This window comes from Carcharodon carcharias, chromosome 38, assembly GCF_017639515.1.
Source record: "Carcharodon carcharias isolate sCarCar2 chromosome 38, sCarCar2.pri, whole genome shotgun sequence".
Taxonomy (NCBI): Eukaryota; Metazoa; Chordata; class Chondrichthyes; order Lamniformes; family Lamnidae; genus Carcharodon; species Carcharodon carcharias.
In genome coordinates, this window is record NC_054504.1 from 833,488 (window position 1) to 860,047 (window position 26,560).

General features: G+C 55.0%; 1 protein-coding gene across 1 annotated transcript; it reads left to right on the forward strand.

Annotated features, from left to right (window-relative positions):
• The first annotated feature begins 44 nt into the window (after window positions 1-44).
• On the forward strand, window positions 45-25,315 carry si:dkey-16l2.16 (ras-related protein Rab-35). Its single transcript, XM_041180035.1, has 6 exons — window positions 45-228; window positions 5,139-5,189; window positions 15,590-15,713; window positions 20,075-20,199; window positions 21,214-21,338; window positions 25,178-25,315. Exons 1-6 carry the CDS (start codon window positions 174-176, stop codon window positions 25,307-25,309), a joined length of 612 nt encoding a protein of 203 aa, XP_041035969.1. The 5' UTR covers window positions 45-173; the 3' UTR covers window positions 25,310-25,315.
• The last annotated feature ends 1,245 nt before the right edge of the window (window positions 25,316-26,560 follow it).

A 26,560-nucleotide genomic window follows, 5' to 3' on the forward strand; every position in this document is an offset into this window, starting at 1 on the left:
GAGGCAGGCTCGGGGAGGGGGGGCGGAGCTGGCGCCGGGCTGGGAGGACTGGTCTCTTTGAGGTCCGCGGCGGTATTTCCGGAGCCTGAGTTTGAGGGGCCGGGCGGCCCGGGGGCCAAGGCCGAGAGGAACCGAGAGAGGAGGAGGAGGAGTGGGGGCGAAAGGGGCTCCCGATGGCGGCCCGGGACTACGACCATCTCTTCAAGCTTCTCATCATCGGCGACAGCGGTGAGAGGGAGATCAGGGCTGTTCGACTGCGGGGGGCGGCGCCGACCGTCAGCTGTTCGACTGGGTGTGGCTGCACATGACCTTTCTCTCTCCCTCCCCACCCCCCCCTCCCTCCCATACACGAGCTGAACCCCTGGTTGGGTTTACATCTCACTCACCCCACCCACCCCTCCCTCCCCAGAGGATGGAGGAATCTGGGCCGTTCGACTGGGGGAGGCTGCACTTCACCCCCCCCCCCCACTCTTTTCCCCCCAACCCCCCCTCCCTCCCATGACACAACCTTCGAGTACATGCTCCCCCTCCCTGCCCCAGGGTTGTAAGGAAATCGTGGGGGGGTGGGGGGGTGGGGGGTGTGTATATGCACCTTCAGCTGTTCAACTGGGGCAAGCTGCTCTTGATTCCCTACACCCCGACCCTCCCCTGGGTGGTCTTTCAGTTCCACTCTGGCTCCTACCCGGCCCTGCCCCCATCCCCAGGGTCTGGCGAGATCTGGGCTGTTTGACTGGGGGAGGTTGCAGCTGCACCTGATACTCACCTACACCCTGGGATAGATGGAGTGCAGCCTGGGGCCTGACCTGGGTGTCTTGTGTTACCCCACCAACCCCGCCACCTGTGCCCCACCCACCCCCCCCAACCCGGGTCAGCAAGCTGTTGCACTGCAGGAGGCTGCACCTGATCCCCCTCTCTCCTCCAACCTCGCCACTCCCCTTTACCAAGCTCCCTCCCCCCTTCCCCTCCACTGTGAGGTACACAGAGACCAGCTTGGAGGCTGACCACTCGGGTGTCCCGGGGTTCTCCGCAGGGCCTGCGTAGATCTGGGGCTGTTCGACCCGGAAGGCTGCACCTGAGCCTCACTTGTTCCGCCGTTCGACACCGGATACGCCTCTCTTCCTCCCCGCCACTCTGGGGTACCCAAGCAGCAGCCTGGAGGCTGATCCCGAGGCCTCCCACAGTCCCTTGAGACCTGGGGGCTCATCGACTCGGTGAGGCGACAGCTGAATCGGGCAGCGATTTGCCCAAGGGAGGAATAACTTGGCGGCTCCGGCTCTCTGGTGGCAACCAAGCCGGACTGCTCGGTGAATAGCCCGGCCGGGAGACAGGGATCTACAAAGAGAGTTAGTGGTGGGGGTGGGAGTGGGGAAGGGGGGGAGAGAGGGAGAGGTTTCGAGAGGAAGTTCCAGAGCTTGGGCCCCTCAGGCAATTGAAGGCACAGACGCCAATGGTGGAGGGATGGGAATCGGGGGATGCTCGAGAGGCGGGAATTGGAGGAGTGCAGCGATCTCAGAGGGTCATAGGAGGTTACAGAGATAGGGAGGGTTGTAGGTGCTGGAGGAGGTTACAGACGTAGGGAGGGGTGTAGGGGCTGGAGGAGGTTACAAAGATAGGGAGGGATGTAGGGGCTGGAGGAGGTTACAGAGATAGGGAGGGTTGTAGGGGCTGGAGGAAGTTACAGAGATAGGGAGGGATGTAGGGGCTGGAGGAGGTTACAGAGATAGGGAGGGTTGTAGGGGCTGGAGGAAGTTAGAGAGATAGGGAGGGTTGTACGGGCTGGAGGAGGTTACAGAGATAGGGAGGGATGTAGGGGCTGGAGGAGGTTACAGAGATAGGGAGGGTTTCAGGGGCTGGAGGATATTACAGAGATAGGGAGGGTTGTAGGGGACTGGAGGATATTACAGAGATAGGGAGGATTGTAGGGGTTGGAGGAGGTTACAGAGATAGGGACGGTTTCAGGGGCTGGAGGAGGTCACAGAGATAGGGAGGGTTGTAGGGGACTGGAGGATATTACAGAGATAGGGAGGGTTGTCGGGACTGGAGGAGGTTACAGAGATAGGGAGGGTTGTATGGGCTGGAGGAGGTTACAGAGATAGGGAGGGTTGTATGGGCTGGAGGAGGTTACAGAGATAGGGAGGGTTGTAGGGGCTGGAGGAGGTTACAGAGATAGGGAGGGTTGTAGGGGCTGGAGGAGGTTACAGAGATAGGGAGGGTTGTAGGGGCTGGAGGAGGTTACAGAAATAGGGAGGGTTGTAATGGCTGGAGGAGGTTACAGAGATAGGGAGGGTTTCAGGGGCTGGAGGAGGTTACAGAGATAGGGAGGGTTGGGGCTGGAGGAGGTTACAGAGATAGGGAGGGGTGTCGGGGCTGGAGGAGGTTACAGAGACAGGGAGGTTTTGTAGAGACTGGAGGAGGTTACAGAGATAGGGAGGGTTGTAGGGGCTGGAGGAGGTTACAGAGATAGGGAGGGTTGTAGGGGCTGGAGGAGGTTACAGAGATAGGGAGGGTTGTAGGGGCTGGAGGAGGTTACAGAGATAGGGAGGGCTGTAGGGGCTGGAGGAGGTTACAGAGATAGGGAGGGGTGTAGGGGCTGGAGGAGGTTACAGAGATAGGGAGGTGTGTAGGGGCTGGAGGAGGTTACAGAGATAGGGAGGTGTGTAGGGGCTGGAGGAGGTTACAGAGATAGGGAGGTGTGTAGGGGCTGGAGGAGGTTACAGAGATAGGGAGGGTTGTAGGGGCTGGAGGAGGTTACAGAGATAGGGGTGTAGGGGCTGGAGGTGGTTACAGAGCTAGTGAGGGGTGTAGGGGCTGAAGGAGGTTACAGAGATAGTGAGGGGTGTAGGGGCTGGAGGAGGTTACAGAGATAGGGAGGGTTGTAGAGCCTGGAGGAGGTTACAGAGATAGGGAGGGTTGTAGGGGCTGGAGGTGGTTACAGAGATAGGGAGGGGTGTAGGGGCTGGAGGAGGTTACAGAGATAGGGAGGGTTGTAGGGGCTGGAGGAGGTTACAGAGATAGGGACGGTTGTAGGGGCTGGAGGAGGTTACAGAAATAGGGAGGGTTGTAATGGCTGGAGGAGGTTACAGAGATAGGAGGGTTGTAGGGGCTGGAGGAGGTTACAGAGATAGGGAGGGTTGTAGGGGCTGGAGGAGGTTGCAGAGATAGGGAGGGGTGTAGGGGCTGGAGGAGGTTACAGAGACAGGGAGGTTTTGTAGAGACTGGAGGAGGTTACAGAGATAGGGAGGGTTGTAGGGGGCTGGAGGAGGTTACAGAGATAGGGAGGATAGTCAAGGCTGGAGGAGGTTACAGAGATAGGGAGGGTTGTAGGGGCTGGAGGAGGTTACAGAGATAGGGAGGGTTGTAGGGGCTGGAGGAGGTTACAGAGATAGGGGTGTAGGGGCTGGAGGTGGTTACAGAGCTAGTGAGGGGTGTAGGGGCTGAAGGAGGTTACAGAGATAGTGAGGGGTGTAGGGGCTGGAGGAGGTTACAGAGATAGGGAGGGTTGTAGAGGCTGGAGGAGGTTACAGAGATAGGGAGGGTTTCAGGGGCTGGAGGAGGTTACAGAGATAGGGAGGGTTGTAGGGGCTGGAGGTGGTTACAGAGATAGGGAGGGTTGTAGGGGCTGGAGGAGGTTACAGAGATAGGGAGGGTTGTAATGGCTGGAGGAGGTTACAGAGATTGGGAGGGTTTCAGGGGCTGGAGGAGGTTACAGAGATAGGGAGGGGTGCAGGGGCTGGAGGAAGTTACAGAGATAGGGAGGGGGGTAGGGGCTGGAGGAGGTTACAGAGATAGGGAGGAGGAAGGAATTTGGAAAAGGAGAATGAGAATTTTAATATGTTTTTTAGACTTATTATTGCGAATCCCTGAATGGTGGGTGATAGTGTCTCTGGCGAGGCCGTGATGGGGCTGATGGTCTCGTGATCTGTATGTGTCTCATTCTGTGTCCCAGCCATGTCCTGTCCGCTACACTGAGCAGAGTGGAGGTGGTTCGAGTCCAGCTCCCCCCCACGCTCTTTTGACAATGTATTATCCCTTCACTGCCCCATAACCCGGCTGAAGGGTGAAGCAGTGTCATTTGAGGTGGATGCAGAAGAGAGTAAACAAGTGGAGGTCACTTGGTCCCTGCCCCTTCTCCCTCAGCTCCGCCTTCCCGCGCTCTCCCTGTTCCCCTCAATCCCAGCAGCGTCCAAAAATCTCTTGACCTCCCAGTCTTGAGTCTACTCGGTGACAGAGCACCCACCGCTCTCTGGGGTGGAGAATTCCAAAGATTCACAAACCCCCCCGAGTGAAGACATTTCTCCTTCATCTCAGCCCAGAATGGACGACCCCTTCTCCTGAGACTGTGACCCCCCCCGCCGTGTTCTGGACTCTCCAGCCCGGGGTGAGATACAGAGTAAAGCTCCCTCTACACTGTCCCCATCAAACACTCCCAGGACAGGTACAGCACGGGGTTAGATACAGAGTAAATCTCCCTCTACACCGTCCCCATCAAACACTCCCAGGACAGGTACAGCACGGGGTTAGGTACAGAGTAAATCTCCCTCCACACTGTCCCCATCAAACACTCCCAGGACAGGTACAGCACGGGGATAGATACAGAGTAAATCTCCCTCTACACCGTCCCCATCAAACACTCCCAGGACAGGTACAGCACGGGGTTAGATACAGAGTAAATCTCCCTCTACACTGTCCCCATCAAACACTCCCAGGACAGGTACAGCACGGGGTTAGATACAGAGTAAAGCTCCCTCTACACTGTCCCCATCAAACACTCCCAGGACAGGTACAGCACGGGGTTAGATACAGAGTAAAGCTCCCTCTACACTGTCCCCATCAAACACTCCCAGGACAGGTACAGCACGGGGTTAGATACAGAGTAAATCTCCCTCTACACCGTCCCCATCAAACACTCCGAGGACAGGTACAGCACGGGATTAGATACAGAGTAAATCTCCCTCTACACTGTCCCCTTCAAACACTCCCAGGACAGGGACAGCACGGGGTTAGATACAGAGTAAATCTCCCTCGACACTGTCCCCATCAAACACTCCGAGGACAGGTACAGCACGGGATTAGATACAGAGTAAAGCTCCCTCTGCGTGAGTTAAAAGTTCATTAATTCTGATGTTTTTCTTCCACAGGAGTGGGGAAAAGCAGCCTCCTTCTGCGCTTTGCAGATAACACTTTCTCAGGTAAATAAATAACGCACTGTGACACCCGGTCCCAGAGGGGGAAAGGACAGTGTATCTAACGCACTGTGACACCCAGTCCCAGAGGGGGAAAGGACAGTGTATCTAACGCACTGTGACACCCGGTCCCAGAGGGGAAAGGACAGTGTATCTAACGCACTGTGACACCCGGTCCCAGAGGGGGAAAGGACAGTGTATCTAACGCACTGTGACACCCAGTCCCAGAGGGGGAAAGGACAGTGTATCTAACGCACTGTCACACCCGGTCCCAGAGGGGGAAAGGACAGTGTATCTAACGCACTGTGACATCCGGTCCCAGAGGGGGAAAGGACAGTGTATCTAACGCACTGTGACACCTAGTACCAGAGGGGGAAAGGCCAGTGTATCTAACGCACTGTGACACCCGGTCCCAGAGGGGGACATGACAGTGTATCTAACGCACTGTGACACCCGGTCCCAGAGGCGGAAAGGACAGTCTATCTAACGCACTGTGACACCCGGTCCCAGAGGTGGAAAGGACAGTGTGTCTAACGCCCTGTGACACCCGGTCCCTGAGGAGGAAAGGACAGTGTATCTAACGCACTATGTCACCCGGTCCCAGAGGGGGAAAGGACAGTGTATCTAACGCACTGTGACACCTGGTCCCAGAGGTGGAAAGGACAGTGTGTCTAACGCCCTGTGACACCCGGTCCCTGAGGAGGAAAGGACAGTGTATCTAACGCACTATGTCACCCGGTCCCAGAGGGGGAAAGGACAGTGTATCTAACGCACTGTGACACCCGGTCCCAGAGGGGGAAAGGACAGTGTATCTAACGCACTGTGACACCCAGTCCCAGAGGTGGAAAGGACAGTGTATCTAACGCACTGTGACACACGGTCCCAGAGGGGGAAAGGACAGTGTATCTAACGCACTGTGACACCCGGTCCCAGAGGGGGAAAGGACAGTGTATCTAACGCACTATGTCACCCGGTCCCAGAGGGGGAAAGGACAGTGTATCTAACGCACTGTGACACCTAGTACCAGAGGGGGAAAGGCCAGTGTATCTAACGCACTGTGACACCCGGTCCCAGAGGGGGAAAGGACAGTGTATCTAACGCACTGTGACACCCGGTCCCAGAGGCGGAAAGGACAGTGTATCTAACGCACTGTGACACCCAGTCCCAGAGCGAGAAAGGACAGTGTATCTAACGCACTGTGACACCCGGTCCCAGAGGGGGAAAGGACAGTCTATCTAACGCACTGTGACACCCGGTCCCAGAGGAGGAAAGGACAGTGTATCTAACGCACTGTGACACCCGATCCCAGAGGTGGAAAGGACTGTGTATCTAACGCACTGTGACACCCGGTCCCAGAGGTGGAAAGGACAGTGTATCTAACGCACTGCGACACCCGGTCCCAGAGGTGGAAAGGACAGTGTATCTAACGCACTGCGACACCCGGTCCCAGAGGTGGAAAGGACAGTGTATCTAACGCACTGTGACACACGGTCCCAGAGGGGGAAAGGACGGTGTATCTAACGCACTGTGACACCCAGTCCCAGAGGGGGAAAGGACAGTGTATCTAACGCACTGTGACACCTAGTACCAGAGGGGGAAAGGCCAGTGTATCTAACGCACTGTGACACCCGGTCCCAGAGGGGGAAAGGACAGTGTATCTAACGCACTGTAACACCCGGTCCCAGAGGGGGAAAGGACAGTCTATCTAACGCACTGTGACACCCGGTCCCAGAGGGGGAAAGGACAGTGTATCTAACGCACTGTGACACCCGGTCCCAGAGGCGGAAAGGACAGTGTATCTAACGCACTGTGACACCCAGTCCCAGAGCGAGAAAGGACAGTGTATCTAACGCACTGTGACACACAGTCCCAGAGGGGGAAAGGACAGTGTATCTAACGCACTGTGACACCCGGTCCCAGAGGGGGAAAGGACAGTGTATCTAACGCACTGTGACAGCTGGTCCCAGGGGGGGAAATGACAGTGTATCTAACGCACTGTGGCACCCTGTCCCAGAGGGGGAAAGGACAGTGTATCTAACGCACTGTGACACCTGGTCCCAGAGGGGGAAGGGACAGTGTATATAACGCACTGTGACACCCCGTCCCAGAGGGGGAAAGGACAGTGTATCTAACACACTGTGACACCTGGTAGCAGAGGGGGAAAGGACAGTGTATCTAACGCACTGTGACACCCAGTACCAGAGGGGGAAAGGACAGTGTATCTAACGCACTGTGACACCCGGTCCCAGAGGGGGAAAGGACAGTGTATCTAACGCACTGTGACACCAGGTCCCAGAGGGGGAAAGGACAGTGTATCTAACGCACTGTGACACCAGGTCCCAGAGGGGGAAAGGACAGTGTATCTAACGCACTGTGACACCAGGTCCCAGAGGTGGAAAGGACAGTGTATCTAACGCACTGTGACACCAGGTCCCAGAGGGGGAAAGGACAGTGTATCTAACGCACTGTGACACCCGGTCCCAGAGGGGGAAAGGACAGTGTATCTAACGCACTTTGACACCCACTCCCAGAGCGGGGAAAGGACAGTGTATCTAACGCACTGTGACACCCGGTCCCAGAGAGGGAAAGGACAGTGTATCTAACGCACTGTGACACCCGGTCCCAGGGGGGAAAGGACAGTGTATCTAACGCACTGTGACACCCGGTCCCAGAGGGGGAAAGGACAGTGTATCTAACGCACTGTGACACCCGGTCCCAGAGGGGGAAAGGACAGTGTATCTAACGCACTGTGACACCCGGTCCCAGAGGGGGAAATGACAGTGTATCTAACGCACTGTAACACCCGGTCCCAGAGGAGGAAAGGACAGTGTATCTAACGCACTGTGACACCCGGTCCCAGCGGTGGAAAGGACAGTGTATCTAACGCACTGCGACACCCGGTCCCAGAGGTGGAAAGGACAGTGTATCTAACGCACTGTGACACCCGGTCCCAGAGTGGGGAAAGGACAGTGTATCTAACGCACTGTGACACCCGGTCCCAGAGGGGGAAAGGACAGTGTATCTAACGCACTGTGACACCCGGTCCCAGAGGGGGAAAGGACAGTGTATCTAACGCACTGTGACTCACGGTCCCAGAGGGGGAAAGGACAGTGTATCTAACGCACTGTGACACCTAGTACCAGAGGGGGAAAGGCCAGTGTATCTAACGCACTGTGACACCCGGTCCCAGAGGGGGAAAGGACAGTCTATCTAACGCACTGTGACACCCGGTCCCAGAGGTGGAAAGGACAGTGTATCTAACGCACTGTGACTCACGGTCCCAGAGGGGGAAAGGACAGTGTATCTAACGCACTGTGACACCTAGTACCAGAGGGGGAAAGGCCAGTGTATCTAACGCACTGTGACACCCGGTCCCAGAGGGGGAAAGGACAGTGTATCTAACGCACTGTGACACCCGGTCCCAGAGGTGGAAAGGACTGTGTATCTAACGCACTGCGACACCCGGTCCCAGAGGTGGAAAGGACAGTGTATCTAACGCACTGCGACACCCGGTCCCAGAGGTGGAAAGGACAGTGTATCTAACGCACTGTGACACACGGTCCCAGAGGGGGAAAGGACAGTGTATCTAACGCACTGTGACACCTAGTACCAGAGGGGGAAAGGCCAGTGTATCTAACGCACTGTGACACCCGGTCCCAGAGGGGGAAAGGACAGTGTATCTAACGCACTGTGACACCTGGTCCCAGAGGGGGAAAGGACAGTGTATCTAACGCACTGTGACACACAGTCCCAGAGGGGGAAAGGACAGTGTATCTAACGCACTGTGACACCCGGTCCCAGAGGGGGAAAGGACAGTGTATCTAACGCACTGTGACACCCGGTCCCAGACGGGGAAATGACAGTGTATCTAACGCACTGTGACTCCTGGTAGCAGAGGGGGAAAGGACAGTGTATCTAATGCACTGTGACACGCGGTCACAGAGGGGGAAAGGACAGTGTATCTAACACACTGTGACGCCCGGTCCCAGAGGGGGAAAGGACAGTGTATCTAACGGACTGTGACACCCGGTCCCAGAGGGGGAAAGGACAGTGTATCTAACGCACTGTCACACCCGGTCCCAGAGGAGGGAAGGACAGTGTATCTAACGCACTGTGACACCCTGTCCCAGAGGTGGAAAGGACAGTGTATCTAACGCACTGTGACACCCTGTCCCAGAGGCGGAAAGGACAGTGTATCTAACGCACTGTGACACCCGGTCCCAGAGGGGGAAATGACAGTGTATCTAACGCACTGTGACACCCGGTCCCAGAGGTGGAAAGGACAGTGTATCTAACGCACTGTGACACCCGGTCCCAGAGGGGGAAATGACAGTGTATCTAACGCACTGTGACACCCGGTTCCAGAGTGGGAAAGGACAGTGTATCTAACGCACTGTGACACCCGGTCCCAGGGGGGGAAAGGACAGTGTATCTAACGCACTGTGACACCCGGTCCCAGAGGTGGAAAGGACAGTGTATCTAACGCACTGTGACACCCAGTCCCAGAGGTGGAAAGGACAGTGTATCTAACGCACTGTGACACCTGGTCCCAGACGGGGAAAGGACAGTGTATCTAACGCACTGTGACACCCGGTCCCAGGGGGGGAAAGGACAGTGTATCTAACGCACTGTCACACCCAGTCCCAGAGAGGGAAAGGACAGTGTATCTAACGCACTGTGACACCCGCTCCCAGAGGGGGAAAGGACAGTGTATCTAACGCACTGTGACACCCGGTCCCAGAGAGGGAAAGGACAGTGTATCTAACGCACTGTGACACCCAGTCCCAGATGGTGAAATGACAGCGTATCTGACGCATTGTGACACCCGGTCCCAGAGAGGGAAAGGCCAGTGTATCTAACGCACTGTGACACCCTGTCCCAGAGAGGGAAAGGCCAGTGTATCTAATGCACTGTGACACCCGGTCCCAGAGAGGGAAAGGACAGTGTATCTAACACACTGTGACACCCGGTCCCAGAGGTGGAAAGGACAGTGTATCTAACGCACTGTGACACCCGGTCCCAGAGGGGGAAAGGACAGTGTATCTAACGCACTGTGACACCCGGTCCCAGAGGGGGAAAGGACAGTGTATCTAACGCACTGTGACACCTGTTCCCAGGGGGAAATGACAGTGTATCTAACGCACTGTGACACATGGTCCCAGAGGGGGAAAGGACAGTGTATCTAACGCACTGTGACACATGGTCCCAGAGGGGGAAAGGACAGTGTATCTAACGCACTGTGACACCCGGTCCCAGAGGGGGAAAGGACAGTGTATCTAACGCACTGTGACACACGGACCCAGAGGGGGAAAGGACAGTCTATCTAACGCACTGTGACACCCGGTCCCAGAGGGGGAAAGGACAGTGTATCTAACGCACTGTGACACTCGTTCCCAGGGGGAAAGGACAGTGTATCTAACGCACAGTGACATCCGGTCCCAGAGGGGGAAAGGACAGTGTATCTAACGCACTGTGACACTCGTTCCCAGGGGGAAAGGACAGTGTATCTAACGCACTGCGACACCCGGTCCCTGAGGGGGAAACGACAGCGTATCTAACGCACAGTGACACCCAGTCCCAGATGGAGAAATGACAGCGTATCTAACGCACTGTGACACCCGGTCCCAGAGGGGGAAAGGACAGTGTATCTAACGCACCTTGACACCCTGTCCCAGAGAGGGAAAGGACAGTGTATCTAACGCACTGTGACACCCGGTCCCAGAGGGGGAAAGGACAGTGTATCTAACGCACCTTGACACCCTGTCCCAGAGAGGGAAAGGACAGTGTATCTAACGCACTGTGACACCCGGTCCCAGAGGGGGAAAGGACAGTGTATCTAACGCACTGTGACACCTAGTACCAGAGGGGGAAAGGACAGTGTATCTAACGCACTGTGACATCCGGTCCCAGAGGGGGAAAGGACAGTGTATCTAACGCACTGTGACACCTAGTACCAGAGGGGGAAAGGACAGTGTATCTAACGCACTATGTCACCCGGTCCCAGAGGGGGAAAGGACAGTGTATCTAACGCACTGTGACACCTAGTACCAGAGGGGGAAAGGCCAGTGTATCTAACGCACTGTGACACCCGGTCCCAGAGGGGGAAAGGACAGTGTATCTAACGCACTGTGACACGCAGTCCCAGAGGTGGAAAGGACAGTGTATCTAACGCACTGTGACACCCGGTCCCAGAGGGGGAAAGGACAGTGTATCTAACGCACTGTGACACCCGGTCCCAGAGGTGGAAAGGACAGTGTATCTAACGCACTGTGACACCCGGTCCCAGAGGGGGAAAGGACAGTGTATCTAACACACTGTGACACCCGGTCCCAGAGTGGGAAAGGTCAGTGTATCTAACGCACTGTGACACCTAGTACCAGAGGGGGAAAGGCCAGTGTATCTAACGCACTGTGACACCCGGTCCCAGAGGGGGACATGACAGTGTATCTAACGCACTTTGACACCCACTCCCAGAGGGGGAAAGGACAGTGTATCTAACGCACTGTGACACCCGGTCCCAGAGGGGGAAAGGACAGTCTATCTAACGCACTGTGACACCCGGTCCCAGAGGGGGAAAGGATAGTGTGTCTAACGCCCTGTGACACCCTGTCCCAGAGGAGGAAAGGACAGTGTATCTAACGCACTGTGACACACGGTCCCAGAGGGGGAAAGGACAGTGTATCTAACGCACTGTGACACACGGTCCCAGAGGGGGAAAGGACAGTGTATCTAACGCACTGCGACACCCGGTCCCAGAGGTGGAAAGGACAGTGTATCTAACGCACTGTGACACACGGTCCCAGAGGGGGAAAGGACAGTGTATCTATCGCACTATGTCACCCGGTCCCAGAGGGGGAAAGGACAGTGTATCTAACGCACTGTGACACCCGGTCCCAGAGGGGGAAAGGACAGTGTATCTAACGCACTGTGTCACCCCGTCCCAAAGGGGGAAAGGACAGTGTATCTAACGCATTGTGACACTCAGTTACAGAAGGGGAAAGGACAGTGTATCTAACGCACTGTGACACCCGGTCCCAGAGAGGGAAAGGACAGTGTATCTAACGCACTGTGACAACCGGTCCCAGAGGGGGAAAGGACAGTGTATCTAACGCACTGTGACACCCGGTCCCAGAGGGGGAAAGGACAGTGTATCTAACGCACTGTGACAACCGGTCCCAGAGGGGGAAAGGACAGTGTATCTAACGCACTGTGACACCCGGTCCCAGAGGGGGAAAGGACAGTGTATCTAACGCACTGTGACACATGGTCCCAGAGGGGGAAAGGACAGTGTATCTAACGCACTGTGACACCCGGTCCCAGAGGGGGAAAGGACAGTGTATCTAACGCACTGTGACACCCGGTCGCAGAGGGGGAAAGGACAGTGTATCTAACACACTGTGACACCTGGTAGCAGAGGGGGAAAGGACAGTGTATCTAACGCACTGTGACACCTGGTAGCAGAGGGGGAAAGGACAGTGTATCTAACGCACTGTGACACCCGGTCCCAGAGGGGGAAAGGACAGTGTATCTCACGCACTGTGACACCCGGATCCAGAGGGGGAAAGGACAGTGTATCTAACGCACTGTGACACCTGTTCCCAGAGGGGGAAAGGACAGTGTATCTAACGCACTGTGACACCCGGTCCAAGAAGGGGAAAGGACAGTGTATCTAACGCGCTGTGACACCCGGTCCCAGAGGGGGAAAGGACAGTGTATCTAACGCACTGTGACACCTGTTCCCAGATGGAGAAATGACAGCGTATCTAACGCACTGTGACACCTGGTCCCAGAGGGGGAAAGGACAGTGTATCTAACGCAATGCGACACCCGGTCACAGAGGTGGAAAGGACAGTGTATCTAACGCACTGTGACACACGGTCCCAGAGGGGGAAAGGACAGTGTATCTAACGCACTATGTCACCCGGTCCCAGAGGGGGAAAGGACAGTGTATCTAACGCACTGTGACACCTAGTACCAGAGGGGGAAAGGCCAGTGTATCTAACGCACTGTGACACCTAGTACCAGAGGGGGAAAGGACAGTGTATCTAACGCACTGTGACACCCGGTCCCAGAGAGGGAATGGCCAGTGTATCTAATGCACTGTGACACCTAGTACCAGAGGGGGAAAGGCCAGTGTATCTAACGCACTGTGACACCCGGTCCCAGAGGTGGAAAGGACAGTGTATCTAACGCCCTGTGACACACGGTCCCAGAGGTGGAAAGGACAGTGTATCTAAAGCACTGTGACACCCGGTCCCAGAGAGGGAAAGGACAGTGTATCTAACGCACTGTGACACCCGGTCCCAGAGCGGGAAAGGACAGCGTATCTAACGCACTGTGACACCCGGTCCCAGAGGGGGAAAGGACAGTGTATCTAACGCACTGTGACACCCGGCCCCAGAGGGGGAAAGGACAGTGTATCTAACGCACTGTGACACCCAGTCCCGTAGGGGGAAAGGTCAGTGTATCTAACACACTGTGACACCCGGTTTCCGGGGGGCGAAGGGACAGTGTATCTAACGCACTGTGACACCCTGTCCCAGAGGGGGAAAGGACAGTGTATCTAACGCACTGTGACACCCGGTCCCAGAGGGGGAAAGGACAGTGTATCTAACGCACTGTGACACCTGGTCCCAGAGGGGGAAAGGACAGTGTATCTAACGCACTTTGACACCCACTCCCAGAGGGGGAAAGGACAGGGTATCTAACGCACTGTGACACCCGGTCCCAGAGAGGGAAAGAACAGTGTATCTAACGCCCTGTGACACCCGGTCCCAGAGGGGGAAAGGACAGTGTATCTAACGCCCTGTGACACCCTGTCCCAGAGGGGGAAAGGACAGTGTATCTAACGCCCTGTGACACCCCGTCCCAGAGGGGGAAAGGACAGTGTATCTAACGCACTGTGACACCTAGTACCAGAGGGGGAAAGGACAGTGTATCTAACGCACTGTGACACCTAGTACCAGAGGGGGAAAGGACAGTGTATCTAACGCACTGTGACACCCGGTCCCAGAGGGGGAAAGGACAGTGTATCTAACGCACTGTGACACCCGGTCCCAGAGGGGGAAAGGACAGTGTATCTAACGCACTGTGACACCTAGTACCAGAGGGGGAAAGGACAGTGTATCTAACGCACTGTGACACCCGGTCCCAGAGGGGGAAAGGACAGTGTATCTAACGCACTGTGACACCTGGTCCCGGAAGGGGAAAGGACAGTGTATCTTACACACTGTAACACCCGGTCCCAGAGGAGGAAAGGACAGTGTATCTAATGCACTGTGACACCCGGTCCCAGAGGGGGAAAGGACAGTGTATCTAATGCACTGTAACACCCGGTCCCAGAGGAGGAAAGGACAGTGTATCTAATGCACTGTGACACCCGGTCCCAGAGGGGGAAAGGACAGTGTATCTAACGCACTGTGACACCCGGCCCCAGAGGGGGAAAGGACAGTGTATCTAACGCACTGTGACACCCAGTCCCGTAGGGGGAAGGGACAGTGTATCTAACGCACTGTGACACCCTGTCCCAGAGGGGGAAAGGACAGTGTATCTAACGCACTGTGACACCCGGTCCCAGAGGGGGAAAGGACAGTGTATCTAACGCACTGTGACACCTGGTCCCAGAGGGGGAAAGGACAGTGTATCTAACGCACTTTGACACCCACTCCCAGAGGGGGAAAGGACAGGGTATCTAACGCACTGTGACACCCGGTCCCAGAGAGGGAAAGAACAGTGTATCTAACGCCCTGTGACACCCTGTCCCAGAGGGGGAAAGGACAGTGTATCTAACGCCCTGTGACACCCGGTCCCAGAGGGGGAAAGGACAGTGTATCTAACGCCCTGTGACACCCCGTCCCAGAGGGGGAAAGGACAGTGTATCTAACGCACTGTGACACCTAGTACCAGAGGGGGAAAGGACAGTGTATCTAACGCACTGTGACACCCGGTCCCAGAGGGGGAAAGGACAGTGTATCTAACGCACTGTGACACCCGGTCCCAGAGGGGGAAAGGACAGTGTATCTAACGCACTGTGACACCAGGTCCCAGAGGGGGAAAGGACAGCGTATCTAACGCACTGTGACACCCGGTCCCAGAGGGGGAAAGGACAGTGTATCTAACGCACTGTGACACCTGGTCCCGGAAGGGGAAAGGACAGTGTATCTAACGCACTGTGACACCTGGTCCCGGAAGGGGAAAGGACAGTGTATCTTACACACTGTAACACCCGGTCCCAGAGGAGGAAAGGACAGTGTATCTAATGCACTGTGACACCCGGTCCCAGAGGGGGAAAGGACAGTGTATCTAACGCACTGTGACACCCGGTCCCAGTGCGGGGAAAGGACAGTGTATGCTGTTTTGATTCTTTCTTTTGCCTTGTTTAACCATCGTTGCTCCTTCTCCCTCAGGTAGCTACATCACTACAATCGGCGTGGACTTTAAGATTCGCACAGTGGATGTTAATGGAGAAAAGGTGAAACTTCAGATCTGGGACACAGCCGGTCAGGAGCGTTTCAGAACTATCACCTCAACGTGAGTCCCTTCATACCTCCCCCTCCCCCTCTCGCTCCACCATTGGCCTCTGTATCTTCAGTTGCCTGGGCTGGTGCTGAGCTCTGAGCTCTGGAATTCCCTCCCCCACCCCCTCCCTGTCTCTCTCCCCGCACCCCGTCTCTGCCTCTCCCCCCACCCCGTCTCTGCCTCTCCCCCAGCTCGTGTCTGCCTCTCTGTATCTCTCTCTCCCCTTCTGTCTCTCTCTCTCTCTCTCTCTCTTCCCTTCCTTGCTTGCCTGTGTCAGACATCTCCTAACGCGGCTCTGGAGCAGCACACTGAAGTGTCCCTGTTTGAAACTTGCCCTATCTCCCCCCTCCAATAACCAACCCTTTACCTAACACCTGACATAGAAATACTTGTTTCATATATCATAGAATGTTTGGGTGAGTGAGAGTGTTTGGCCCCCTAAACCAGGGTAATACTTCCCTGACACTAGCAATGAGCAACTTCCTGTGTTTTCTGAGGTGAGATCTTCTGGGGGTTGGGCTGACAAGGGGTGAGTAACATTCGCCCCACACAAGTGCCAGGCAATGACCATCTCCAACAAGAGAGAATCCAACCATCGCCCCCTTGACATTCAATGGCATTACCATCACTGAATCCCCCACTATCAACATCCACCGGGTTACCATTGACCAGAAACTGAACTGGACCAGCCATATAAACACTGTGACTACAAGAGCAGGTCAGAGGCTGGGAATCCTGCGGAGAGTAACTCACCTCCTGACTCCCCAAAACCTGTCCACCATCTACAAGGCACCAGTCAGGAGTGTGATGGAATACTCTCCACTGGCCTGGATGAGTGCAGCTCCCTCAACACTCAAGAAGCTCGACACCGTCCAGGACAAAGCAGCGCCCCGCGCTCGATCGGCACCCCATCCACAAACATTCACTCCCTCCACCACCCACGCACAGGGGCAGCAGTGTGTGTACCATCGACAAGATGCACTGCAGCAACTCACCAAGGCTCCTTCGACAGCGCCGCCCAAACTCACGACCTCTACCATCTAGAAGGACAAGGGCAGCAGACACATGGGGAACACCATCACCTGGAAGTTCCCCTCCGAGCCCCTCTCCATCCCGACTTGGAAATATATCGGCCGTTCCTTCACTGTCGCTGGGGTCAAAATCCCAGAACTCCCTCCCTAACAGCGCCGTGGGTGTACCTACACCACACGGACAAAATCCTGGAACTCCCTCCCTAACAGCGCTGTGGGTGTACCTACACCACACGGAGACAAAATCCTGGAACTACCTCCCTAACAGCGCCGTGGGTGTACCTACACCACACGGCCAAAATCCTGGAACTCCCTCCCTAACAGCGCTGTGGGTGTACCTACACCACACGGACAAAATCCTGGAACTCCCTCCCTAACAGCGCTGTGGGTGTACCTACACCACACGGACAAAATCCTGGAACTCCCTCCCTCACAACACCGTGGGTGTACCTACACCACACGGGACAAAATCCTGGAACTCCCTCCCTAACAACATCGTGGGTGTACCTACACCACACGGGACAAAATCCTGGAACTCCTTCCCTAACAGCGCTGTGGATATACCTACACCACATGGACAAAATCCTGGAACTCCCTCCCTAACAGCGCCGTGGATGTACCTACACCACACGGGGACAAAATCCTGGAACTCCCTCCCTAACAGCGCCGTGGGTGTACCTACACCACACGGGACAAAATCCTGGAACTCCCTCCCTAACAGCGCCGTGGGTGTACCTACCCCACACAGGACAAAATCCTGGAACTCCCTCCCTAACAGCGTCGTGGGTGTACCTACACCACACGGGACAAAATCCTGGAACTCCCTCCGTAACAGCACCGTGGGTGTACCTACAGCACACGGGGACAAAAATCCTGGAACTCCCTCCCTAACCGCGCCGTGGGTGTACCTACACCGCACACAGGGACTGCAGCGGCTCAAGAAGGCAGCTCACCCACCACCTTCTCAAGGGGGCAATTAGGGACGGGCGATGACTGCTGGGCCCACTTCCCATGAAGTACTAAGAGAAAGCTGCCTTGTTGATACTTCTGGGACCTCGCTGTATGTCTCACACAGCCAGAGTGATGACCTTTCCTTTCAAAAAGGGACCTCCTTCAAGATTTTTGCCGTCCGGAGAGATCGCGTAAGATGCTAAAGTAATCCTGCTTTGTTCCTTCGGACGTGTGGGTCTGGTGTATGAACGGGTCGAAACACTTGCATGCACACACACACACACACACAGAGACACTCGCACACTCTCTTTCACCCTCACGTCGATCTGGACTTGGGGGTGTGCGCAGGGCACCGCTTCATAATTCTGTGGGTTAATAGTAACACTGGAGCATTGCAAAAGCTGAGGAGGGTGGTGTAGGACTTCGAAAGGTCATAGACAGGCGGAAGATACAGTTTAACACACAGAAGTGTGAAGCGATTCATGTTGGTAGGAAGATCGCGGAGAGACGGTATAAAATAAAGGGGGACAATTCTAAAAAGGGGGAGCAGGAGGAGAGGGATCCTGGGGGTATATGTGGTATAAATCATTGAAGGGGGCAGGACAGGTTGAGAGAGCGATTAATAAAGCAGACAGTATCCTGGGCTTTATTCATAGGGGCGAAGGGTACAAGAGCAAGGAGGTTATTGTTGAACTTGTATAAGACACTCGTTCAGCCTCAGCTGGAATATTGTGTCCAGTTCTGGGCTCCACACTTGAGGAAGGATGTGAAGGTGTTGGAGAGAGAGAGACAGAGTGAGAGAGAGAGAGAGACACAGAGAGAGACTGACAGTGAGAGTGAGAGAGACAGTGAGAGTGAGAGAGACAGTGAGAGTGAGAGAGAGACAGTGAGAGTGAGAGAGAGACAGTGAGAGTGAGAGAGAGACAGTGAGAGTGAGAGAGAGACAGTGAGAGTGAGAGAGAGACAGTGAGAGTGAGAGAGAGACAGTGAGACAGAGTGTGGAAAAGATTCACGAGAATGGTTCCAGGGATGAGGAACTTCAGTTCCGTGGATAGATTGGAGAAGTTGGGACTGTTCTCCTCGGAGAAGAGAAGGTGGAGAGGAGATTTGATAGAGGTGTTCAAAATCACGAGGGGGTCTGGGACAAAGCAGATCGGGAGAAACTGTTCCCATTGGGGGGAAGGATCGAGAAGCAGATTGAAGGCGATGGGTAAAAGGAGCGATGGAGACACGAGGAGGAACTTTTTCACACAGCGAGTGTTTCGGATCTGGAACGCGCGGCCGGAGAGCACGGTGGAGACGGGGTTCAGTTGAGGCTTTCGAGAGGAAGTTGGACCAAATATGTATAAGTGGGGAGGAACGTTGCAGTGAAGTGGGGAAGGAGCAGGGCAATTGAGACCTAGCGGGTTGCGTTATCAGAATCTGAGCCATTTGGCAAAGTCAAAACCGAGACGCAGAGCTTCTCTTTACTAAGAGTGTCCGTTATCTTTGTTCAGTCTGATAGCTCCCCTCCCACACCCAGTGTCCCAGCTGTCCCCCATTCATACGTGCGCTAAGTACTAAATTAAATAATGCACCCCCACACCCAGTGTCCCAGCTGTCCCCTATTCATACGTGCGCTAAGTACTAAATTAAATAATGCACCCCCACACCCAGTGTCCCAGCTGTCCCCTATTCATACGTGCGCTAAGTACTAAATTAAATAATGCACCCCCACACCCAGTGTCCCAGCTGTCCCCTATTCATACGTGCGCTAAGTAATAAATTAAATAATGCACCCCCACTCCCAGTGTCCCAGCTGTCCCCTATTCATACGTGCGCTAAGTACTAAATTAAATATTGCACCCCCACACCCAGTGTCCCAGCTGTCCCCTATTCATACGTGCGCTAAGTAATAAATTAAATAATGCACCCCCACTCCCAGTGTCCCAGCTGTCCCCTATTCATACGTGCGCTAAGTACTAAATTAAATATTGCACCCCCACACCCAGTGTCCCAGCTGTCCCCTATTCATACGTGCGCTAAGTACTAAATTAAATAATGCACCCCCACACCCAGTGTCCCAGCTGTCCCCTATTCATACGTGCGCTAAGTACTAAATTAAAGAATACCCTTAGCCTCGGTCTTTTAACAATATAATTAACATACTATTAACAGGTTGTACTCCGATAGATCCAGAGCTGACTGAAGTCTGATTAAATTCCCTGCCCTTCCTCTGCTCCACGGTAGAACAGCTAATTCAGAACAGTTCAGAGACTCGAATTTGGGCTTTGAGGCTCAGTAGCTGGGGGATTCAGTGAGTCACCGGTTTGCAATCTTAGGGAGAGTGGGGCAGCAGTGGGTTGGCTCTAACGCACTCTCGTTCCCTTCCCACCCCTCTCCCTGCCTCAGTTACTACCGGAACACTCACGGTGTGATCATTGTCTATGATGTTACCAACCCGGAGTCCTTTGTCAACGTCAAGAGGTGGTTGCACGAGATCAGTCAGAACTGTGATACCGTCACCAAGATCCTAGGTAAGAGTTCTCCTGCAACTATGTTTGATCCCGCCTCCCTGTATCACTCCCTCCCTCTCCCCTTGCACGATACCAATACCCCACACCCCCCCTTAAGATTGTACACAACCCCAATGGACCCAAACCCCTTCCCGTTCACTCCCACTGTACACAATCCCAATGGACCCAAACCCCTTCCTGTTCACTCCCACTGTACACAATCCCAATGAACCCAAACCCCTTCCCGTTCACTCCCACTGTACACAATCCCAATCCCAAACCCCTTCCCGTTCACTCCCACTGTACACAATCCCAGTGGACCCAAACCCCTTCCCATTCACTCCCACTGTACACAATCCCAATGGGCCCAAACCCCTTCCCGTTCACTCCCACTGTACACAATCCCAATGGACCCAAACCCCTTCCCGTTCACTCCCACTGTACACAATCCCAATGGACCCAAACCCCTTCCCGTTCACTCCCACTGTACACAATCCCAATGGACCCAAACCCCTTCCCGTTCACTCCCACTGTACACAATCCCAATGGACCCAAACCCCTTCCCGTTCACTCCCACTGTACACAATCCCAATGGACCCAAACCCCTTCCCGTTCACTCCCACTGTACACAGTCCCAACGGACCCAAACCCCTTCCCGTTCGCTCCCACTGTACACAGTCCCAACGGACCCAAACCCCTTCCCGTTCGCTCCCACTGTACACAATCCCAATGGACCCAAACCCCTTCCCGTTCACTCCCACTGTACACAATCCCAATGGACCCAAACCCCTTCCCGTTCACTCCCACCGTACACAATCCCAATCCCAAACCCCTTCCCGTTCACTCCCACTGTACACAATCCCAATGGACCCAAACCCCTTCCCGTTCACTCCCACTGTACACAATCCCAATCCCCTTCCCGTTCATTCCCACCGTACACAATCCCAATGGACCCAAACCCCTTCCCGTTCACTCCCACCGTCCGCAGTCCCGATGGGGTCCCTGACCAACTGACCGTCTGCCTCCCGTCCCCAGTGGGCAACAAGAACGAGGACCCCTCCAGGCGGCAGGTGGATTTCGCCGACGCGAAGCGCTTCAGCGAGCAGATGGGGATCTGCCTCTTCGAGACGAGCGCAAAAGAGAACACTAACGTGGAAGAGGTGAGTGAAGTTGCGCCCAGTGCAGGTAACCTCGCCCACCCCCCCCCACCCCCGCCACCCCCGGAGTGTTGGCGTTGCTTGCCATTGTGCTGTGGTTTGCCCCCAACATAAGCCTTCTCCTCCACTCGAAGAGCCTGTGCCTGACCCCGGTATCCGTCGAGCCTCTGGCTCATCGGTGACCTAACTCCACCTCCACACTTTTGTCCCCAGCTCCCCTTAATAACAGAAACCGATCAGCCTCGCTAAGTTAAAATTAACAATTGACCGGTCGCCGTGGGCAGGAGAGAGGGTTCCAAACCTCTCCCGCCCTTTGTGTGAAGGAGCGTCTCCTAATTCCACTCCCGATAGGTCTACCAGCCACTCCCCACCCTCACTTGGAAATATATCGGCCGTACCTTCACTGTCGCTGGGTCAAAATCCTGGAACTCCCTCCCTAACAGCGCGGTGGGTGTACCTACACCACACGGGGACAAAATCCTGGAACTCCCTCCCTAACAGCGCCATGGGTGTACCTACACCACACGGGGATAAAATCCTGGAACTCCCTCCCTAACAGCGCCATGGGTGTACCTACACCACACGGGACAAAATCCTGGAACTCCCTCCCTAACAGCGCCATGGGTGTACCTACACCACACGGGACAAAATCCTGGAACTACCTCCCTAACAGCGCCGTGGGTGTACTTACACCACATGGACAAAATCCTGGAACTCCCTCCCTAACAGCGCCATGGGTGTACCTACACCACACGGGACAAAATCCTGGAACTCCCTCCCTAACAGCGCTGTGGGTGTACCTACACCACACGGGACAAAATCCTGGAACTAGCTCCCTAACAGCACCGTGGGTGTACTTACACCACATGGACAAAATCCTGGAACTACCTCCCTAACAGCGCCGTGGGTGTACTTACACCACATGGACAAAATCCTGGAACTCCCTCCCTAACAGCGCCATGGGTGTACCTACACCACACGGGACAAAATCCTGGAACTCCCTCCCTAACAGCGCTGTGGGTGTACCTACACCACACGGGACAAAATCCTGGAACTACCTCCCTAACAGCACCGTGGGTGTACTTACACCACATGGACAAAATCCTGGAACTACCTCCCTAACAGCGCCGTGGGTGTACTTACACCACATGGACAAAATCCTGGAACTCCCTCCCTAACAGTGCTGTGGGTGTACCTACACCACACGGGACAAAATCCTGGAACTACCTCCCTAACAGCACCGTGGGTGTACTTACACCACATGGACAAAATCCTGGAACTACCTCCCTAACAGCGCCGTGGGTGTACTTACACCACATGGACAAAATCCTGGAACTCCCTCCCTAACAGCACCGTGGGTGTACTTACACCACATGGACAAAATCCTGGAACTACCTCCCTAACAGCGCCGTGGGTGTACTTACACCACATGGACAAAATCCTGGAACTCCCTCCCTAACAGCGCCATGGGTGTACCTACACCACACGGGACAAAATCCTGGAACTCCCTCCCTAACAGCGCCGTGGGTGTACCTACACCACACGGGGACAAAATCCTGGAACTCCCTCCCTAACAGCACCGTGGGTGTACTTACACCACATGGACAAAATCCTGGAACACCCTCCCTAACAGCGCCGTGGGTGTACTTACACCACACGGGACAAAATCCTGGAACTCCCTCCCTAACAGCGCCGTGGGTGTGCCTACACCACACAGACAAAATCCTGGAATTCCCTCCCTAACAGCGCCGTGGGTGTACCTACACCACACGGGACAAAATCCTGGAACTCCCTCCCTAACAGCGCCATGGGTGTACCTACACCACACGGGACAAAATCCTGGAACTACCTCCCTAACAGCGCCGTGGGTGTACCTACACCACATGGACAAAATCCTGGAACTACCTCCCTAACAGCGCCGTGGGTGTACTTACACCACAGGGACAAAATCCTGGAACTCCCTCCCTAACAGCGCCGTGGGTGTACCTACACCACACAGACAAAATCCTGGAACTCCCTCCCTAACAGCGCCGTGGGTGTACCTACACCACACAGACAAAATCCTGGAATTCCCTCCCTAACAGCGCCATGGGTGTACCTACACCACACGGACAAAATCCTGGAACTCCCTCCCTAACAGCGCTGTGGGTGTACCTACACCACATGGGACAAAATCCTGGAACTACCTCCCTAACAGCACCGTGGGTGTACTTACACCACATGGACAAAATCCTGGAACTACCTCCCTAACAGCGCCGTGGGTGTACTTACACCACATGGACAAAATCCTGGAACTACCTCCCTAACAGCGCCATGGGTGTACCTACACCACACGGGACAAAATCCTGGAACTCCCTCCCTAACAGCGCTGTGGGTGTACCTACACCACACGGGACAAAATCCTGGAACTCCCTCCCTAACAGCGCCGTGGGTGTACCTACACCACACGGGACAAAATCCTGGAACTACCTCCCTAACAGCACCGTGGGTGTACTTACACCACATGGACAAAATCCTGGAACTACCTCCCTAACAGCGCCGTGGGTGTACTTACACCACATGGACAAAATCCTGGAACTCCCTCCCTAACAGCACCGTGGGTGTACTTACACCACATGGACAAAATCCTGGAACTCCCTCCCTAACAGCGCCATGGGTGTACCTACACCACACGGGACAAAATCCTGGAACTCCCTCCCTAACAGCGCCGTGGGTGTACCTACACCACACGGGGACAAGATCCTGGAACTCCCTCCCTAACAGCGCCGTGGGTGTACTTACACCACACGGGACAAAATCCTGGAACTCCCTCCCTAACAGCGCCGTGGGTGTACCTACACCACACAGACAAAATCCTGGAATTCCCTCCCTAACAGCGCCGTGGGTGTACCTACACCACACGGACAAAATCCTGGAACTCCCTCCCTAACAACGCCGTGGGTGTACCTACACCACACGGGACAAAATCCTGGAACTACCTCCCTAACAGCGCCGTGGGTGTACTTACACCACATGGACAAAATCCTGGAACTACCTCCCTAACAGCGCCGTGGGTGTACCTACACCACACGGGACAAAATCCTGGAACTACCTCCCTAACAGCGCCGTGGGTGTACTAACACCACATGGACAAAATCCTGGAACTCCCTCCCTAACAGCGCCGTGGGTGTACTTACACCGCATGGACAAAATCCTGGAACTACCTCCCTAACAGCGCCATGGGTGTACCTACCCAGCAGCTGAAGAAGGCGGCTCACCCACCGCCTTCTCGAGGGGATGGGCAGTAAATGCTGGGCCTAGCCAGTGATGCCCACATCCCATCGATAGATAATAGCGCGCCTGCTTGTTCTACCTTTATGTCTGTGTCTCGCCGCCCATCCTGTTTCCTAACCAAGTCACTCATTTGCCTTCAATTCTGCAAGCTGTGAGTCTGGCGAAGCCTCTCGTGTGGAACTTCCTCAAAAGCCTTCTGGAAGTTCACACAAGGAGAAATGACATCCGTAAACGTTCTCCAGCTCCGTCTGCTACCTCAGTTAGCTCTCCGGAAAAATGCGGTCAGGTCCGTCAGGCATGATACAAACCCTCTCTGGGATTGGAAACCATCTCCTTGCGTCACTAGAGTCAGTGGCTACACAAGTAGGGGAGAGCGCAATTTGTTCAAGGTGATTTCTTCACAATATATGTGTGTTTTCTCTCTCTCCCTCTTTCTGTGTCTCTCTCTCACTCACCGGGCCCCCCCAACCTTTCATGGTTCTCTCCCTCCCCTCCCTCTCTCTCTCTCTCTCTCTCTCTCTCTCCCCACCTCTTCCTCCCATTCCTCCCTCGCTCATCCCTGGCCTCAGATGTTTAACGCCGTCACCTACATGGTCCTGAAGTGCAAGAAGGACAACTTAGCTCGACTCCACCAGCAGCAGAACGAGGTGGTGAAGATTAACAAGCCGAAGAAAAAGCCTGGTGTCAAGAAATGCTGCTGATCTGGGGGGTGGGTGGGTGGGGGGGGGCAGGAACAGGATAGGGGGAGGGGGAAGGGGTCAGAGGAACGGAGGGGAGGGTGATTGAGTGTCTGCCCTTCCTCTTTACCCACCCTCCCACTGTCTACCAAGTCGGGGGCGGGGAGAGACACAATTGGCGAGGCTGCATGCTCCCCGGATTCCCCTGGGGTCCTAATGTCCGATCAGTGTACATAATGTGTTCCCCTGGGTTCCATTGCTTGGCCTGTGTATATAATTAATTCCTCTGGGTCTGAATGCCCAGTGTTTTTATGTTCCCTGGGTCCCAGATGCTCGGTGTTTTTAGTGGGCTTTCACTGGATCAGAGGCCCCTCCCCCCTACCCACAACTGCATATTTTAATGAAGTCCCCCACCTCACCGTCCCCCGGCCTCCAAAGAACCCTTACAGCACCCCCCCTCACCCGATTCTCACCCGGTGACTGGGTCAATCTGCCGGCGGAGGGGGCAGCGACGCCCAACGTTGTCGAGTAGCCGGGCAGGGGTGTGGAAGGGTGGTCTGGGTATCCAGCCACTCGCAGCGAAGCAGATTCCCCCCCCCCCCCCACCACCACCACCCCTCTCACCCCCACCCCCACCCCAGCCTGCATCCCTAAGTGGTATTTTCTGGGGCTTTGGCGATATTTAATCATGTCTGGGTCGACAATGGTCGATTCTGGATACATCTCGGCCCAGTTGATTTGCCACTATTAACAAAAATGGCTTTTTGATTTCTGCTTCTTTTTCGGTAGGGATGGGGGTGGAGGGTGGGGTGGGGTGTGGTGTGGAGCGGTTTGGAGTGGGTGTGAAATCGCTCAGTTATACCCGACAGGGGACAGAGGTTAATCTCTGATCTGCTTATACCAGGGTATCGCTGCATCTGCCACCTTGTGCGCTTTGTAACATGATAAAAACAGAGACTGCAAACACCACTACCCAGAACACTCCCTGATATACCCCACACCCCTCACTGTAACACTCTGATGTACCCCACACCCCTCACTGTAACACTCTGATATACCCCTCACCCTTCACTGTAACACTCTGATGTACCCCACACCCCTCACTGTAACACTCTGATATACCCCTCACCCTTCACTGTAACACTCTGATGTACCCCACACCCCTCACTGTAACACTCTGATATACCCCTCACCCTTCACTGTAACACTCATGTACCCCACACCCCTCACTGTAACACTCTGATATACCCCACACCCCTCACAGTAACACTCTGA

Coding starts and splice junctions, on each gene's coding strand:
- si:dkey-16l2.16 (XM_041180035.1), top strand. CDS start 174: ATGGCGGCCCGGGACTACGACCATCTCTTCAAGCTTCTCATCATCGGC. Junction 229..5,138: donor TCTCATCATCGGCGACAGCG/GTGAGAGGGAGA, acceptor TTTCTTCCACAG/GAGTGGGGAAAAGCAGCCTC. Junction 5,190..15,589: donor TGCAGATAACACTTTCTCAG/GTAAATAAATAA, acceptor CTTCTCCCTCAG/GTAGCTACATCACTACAATC.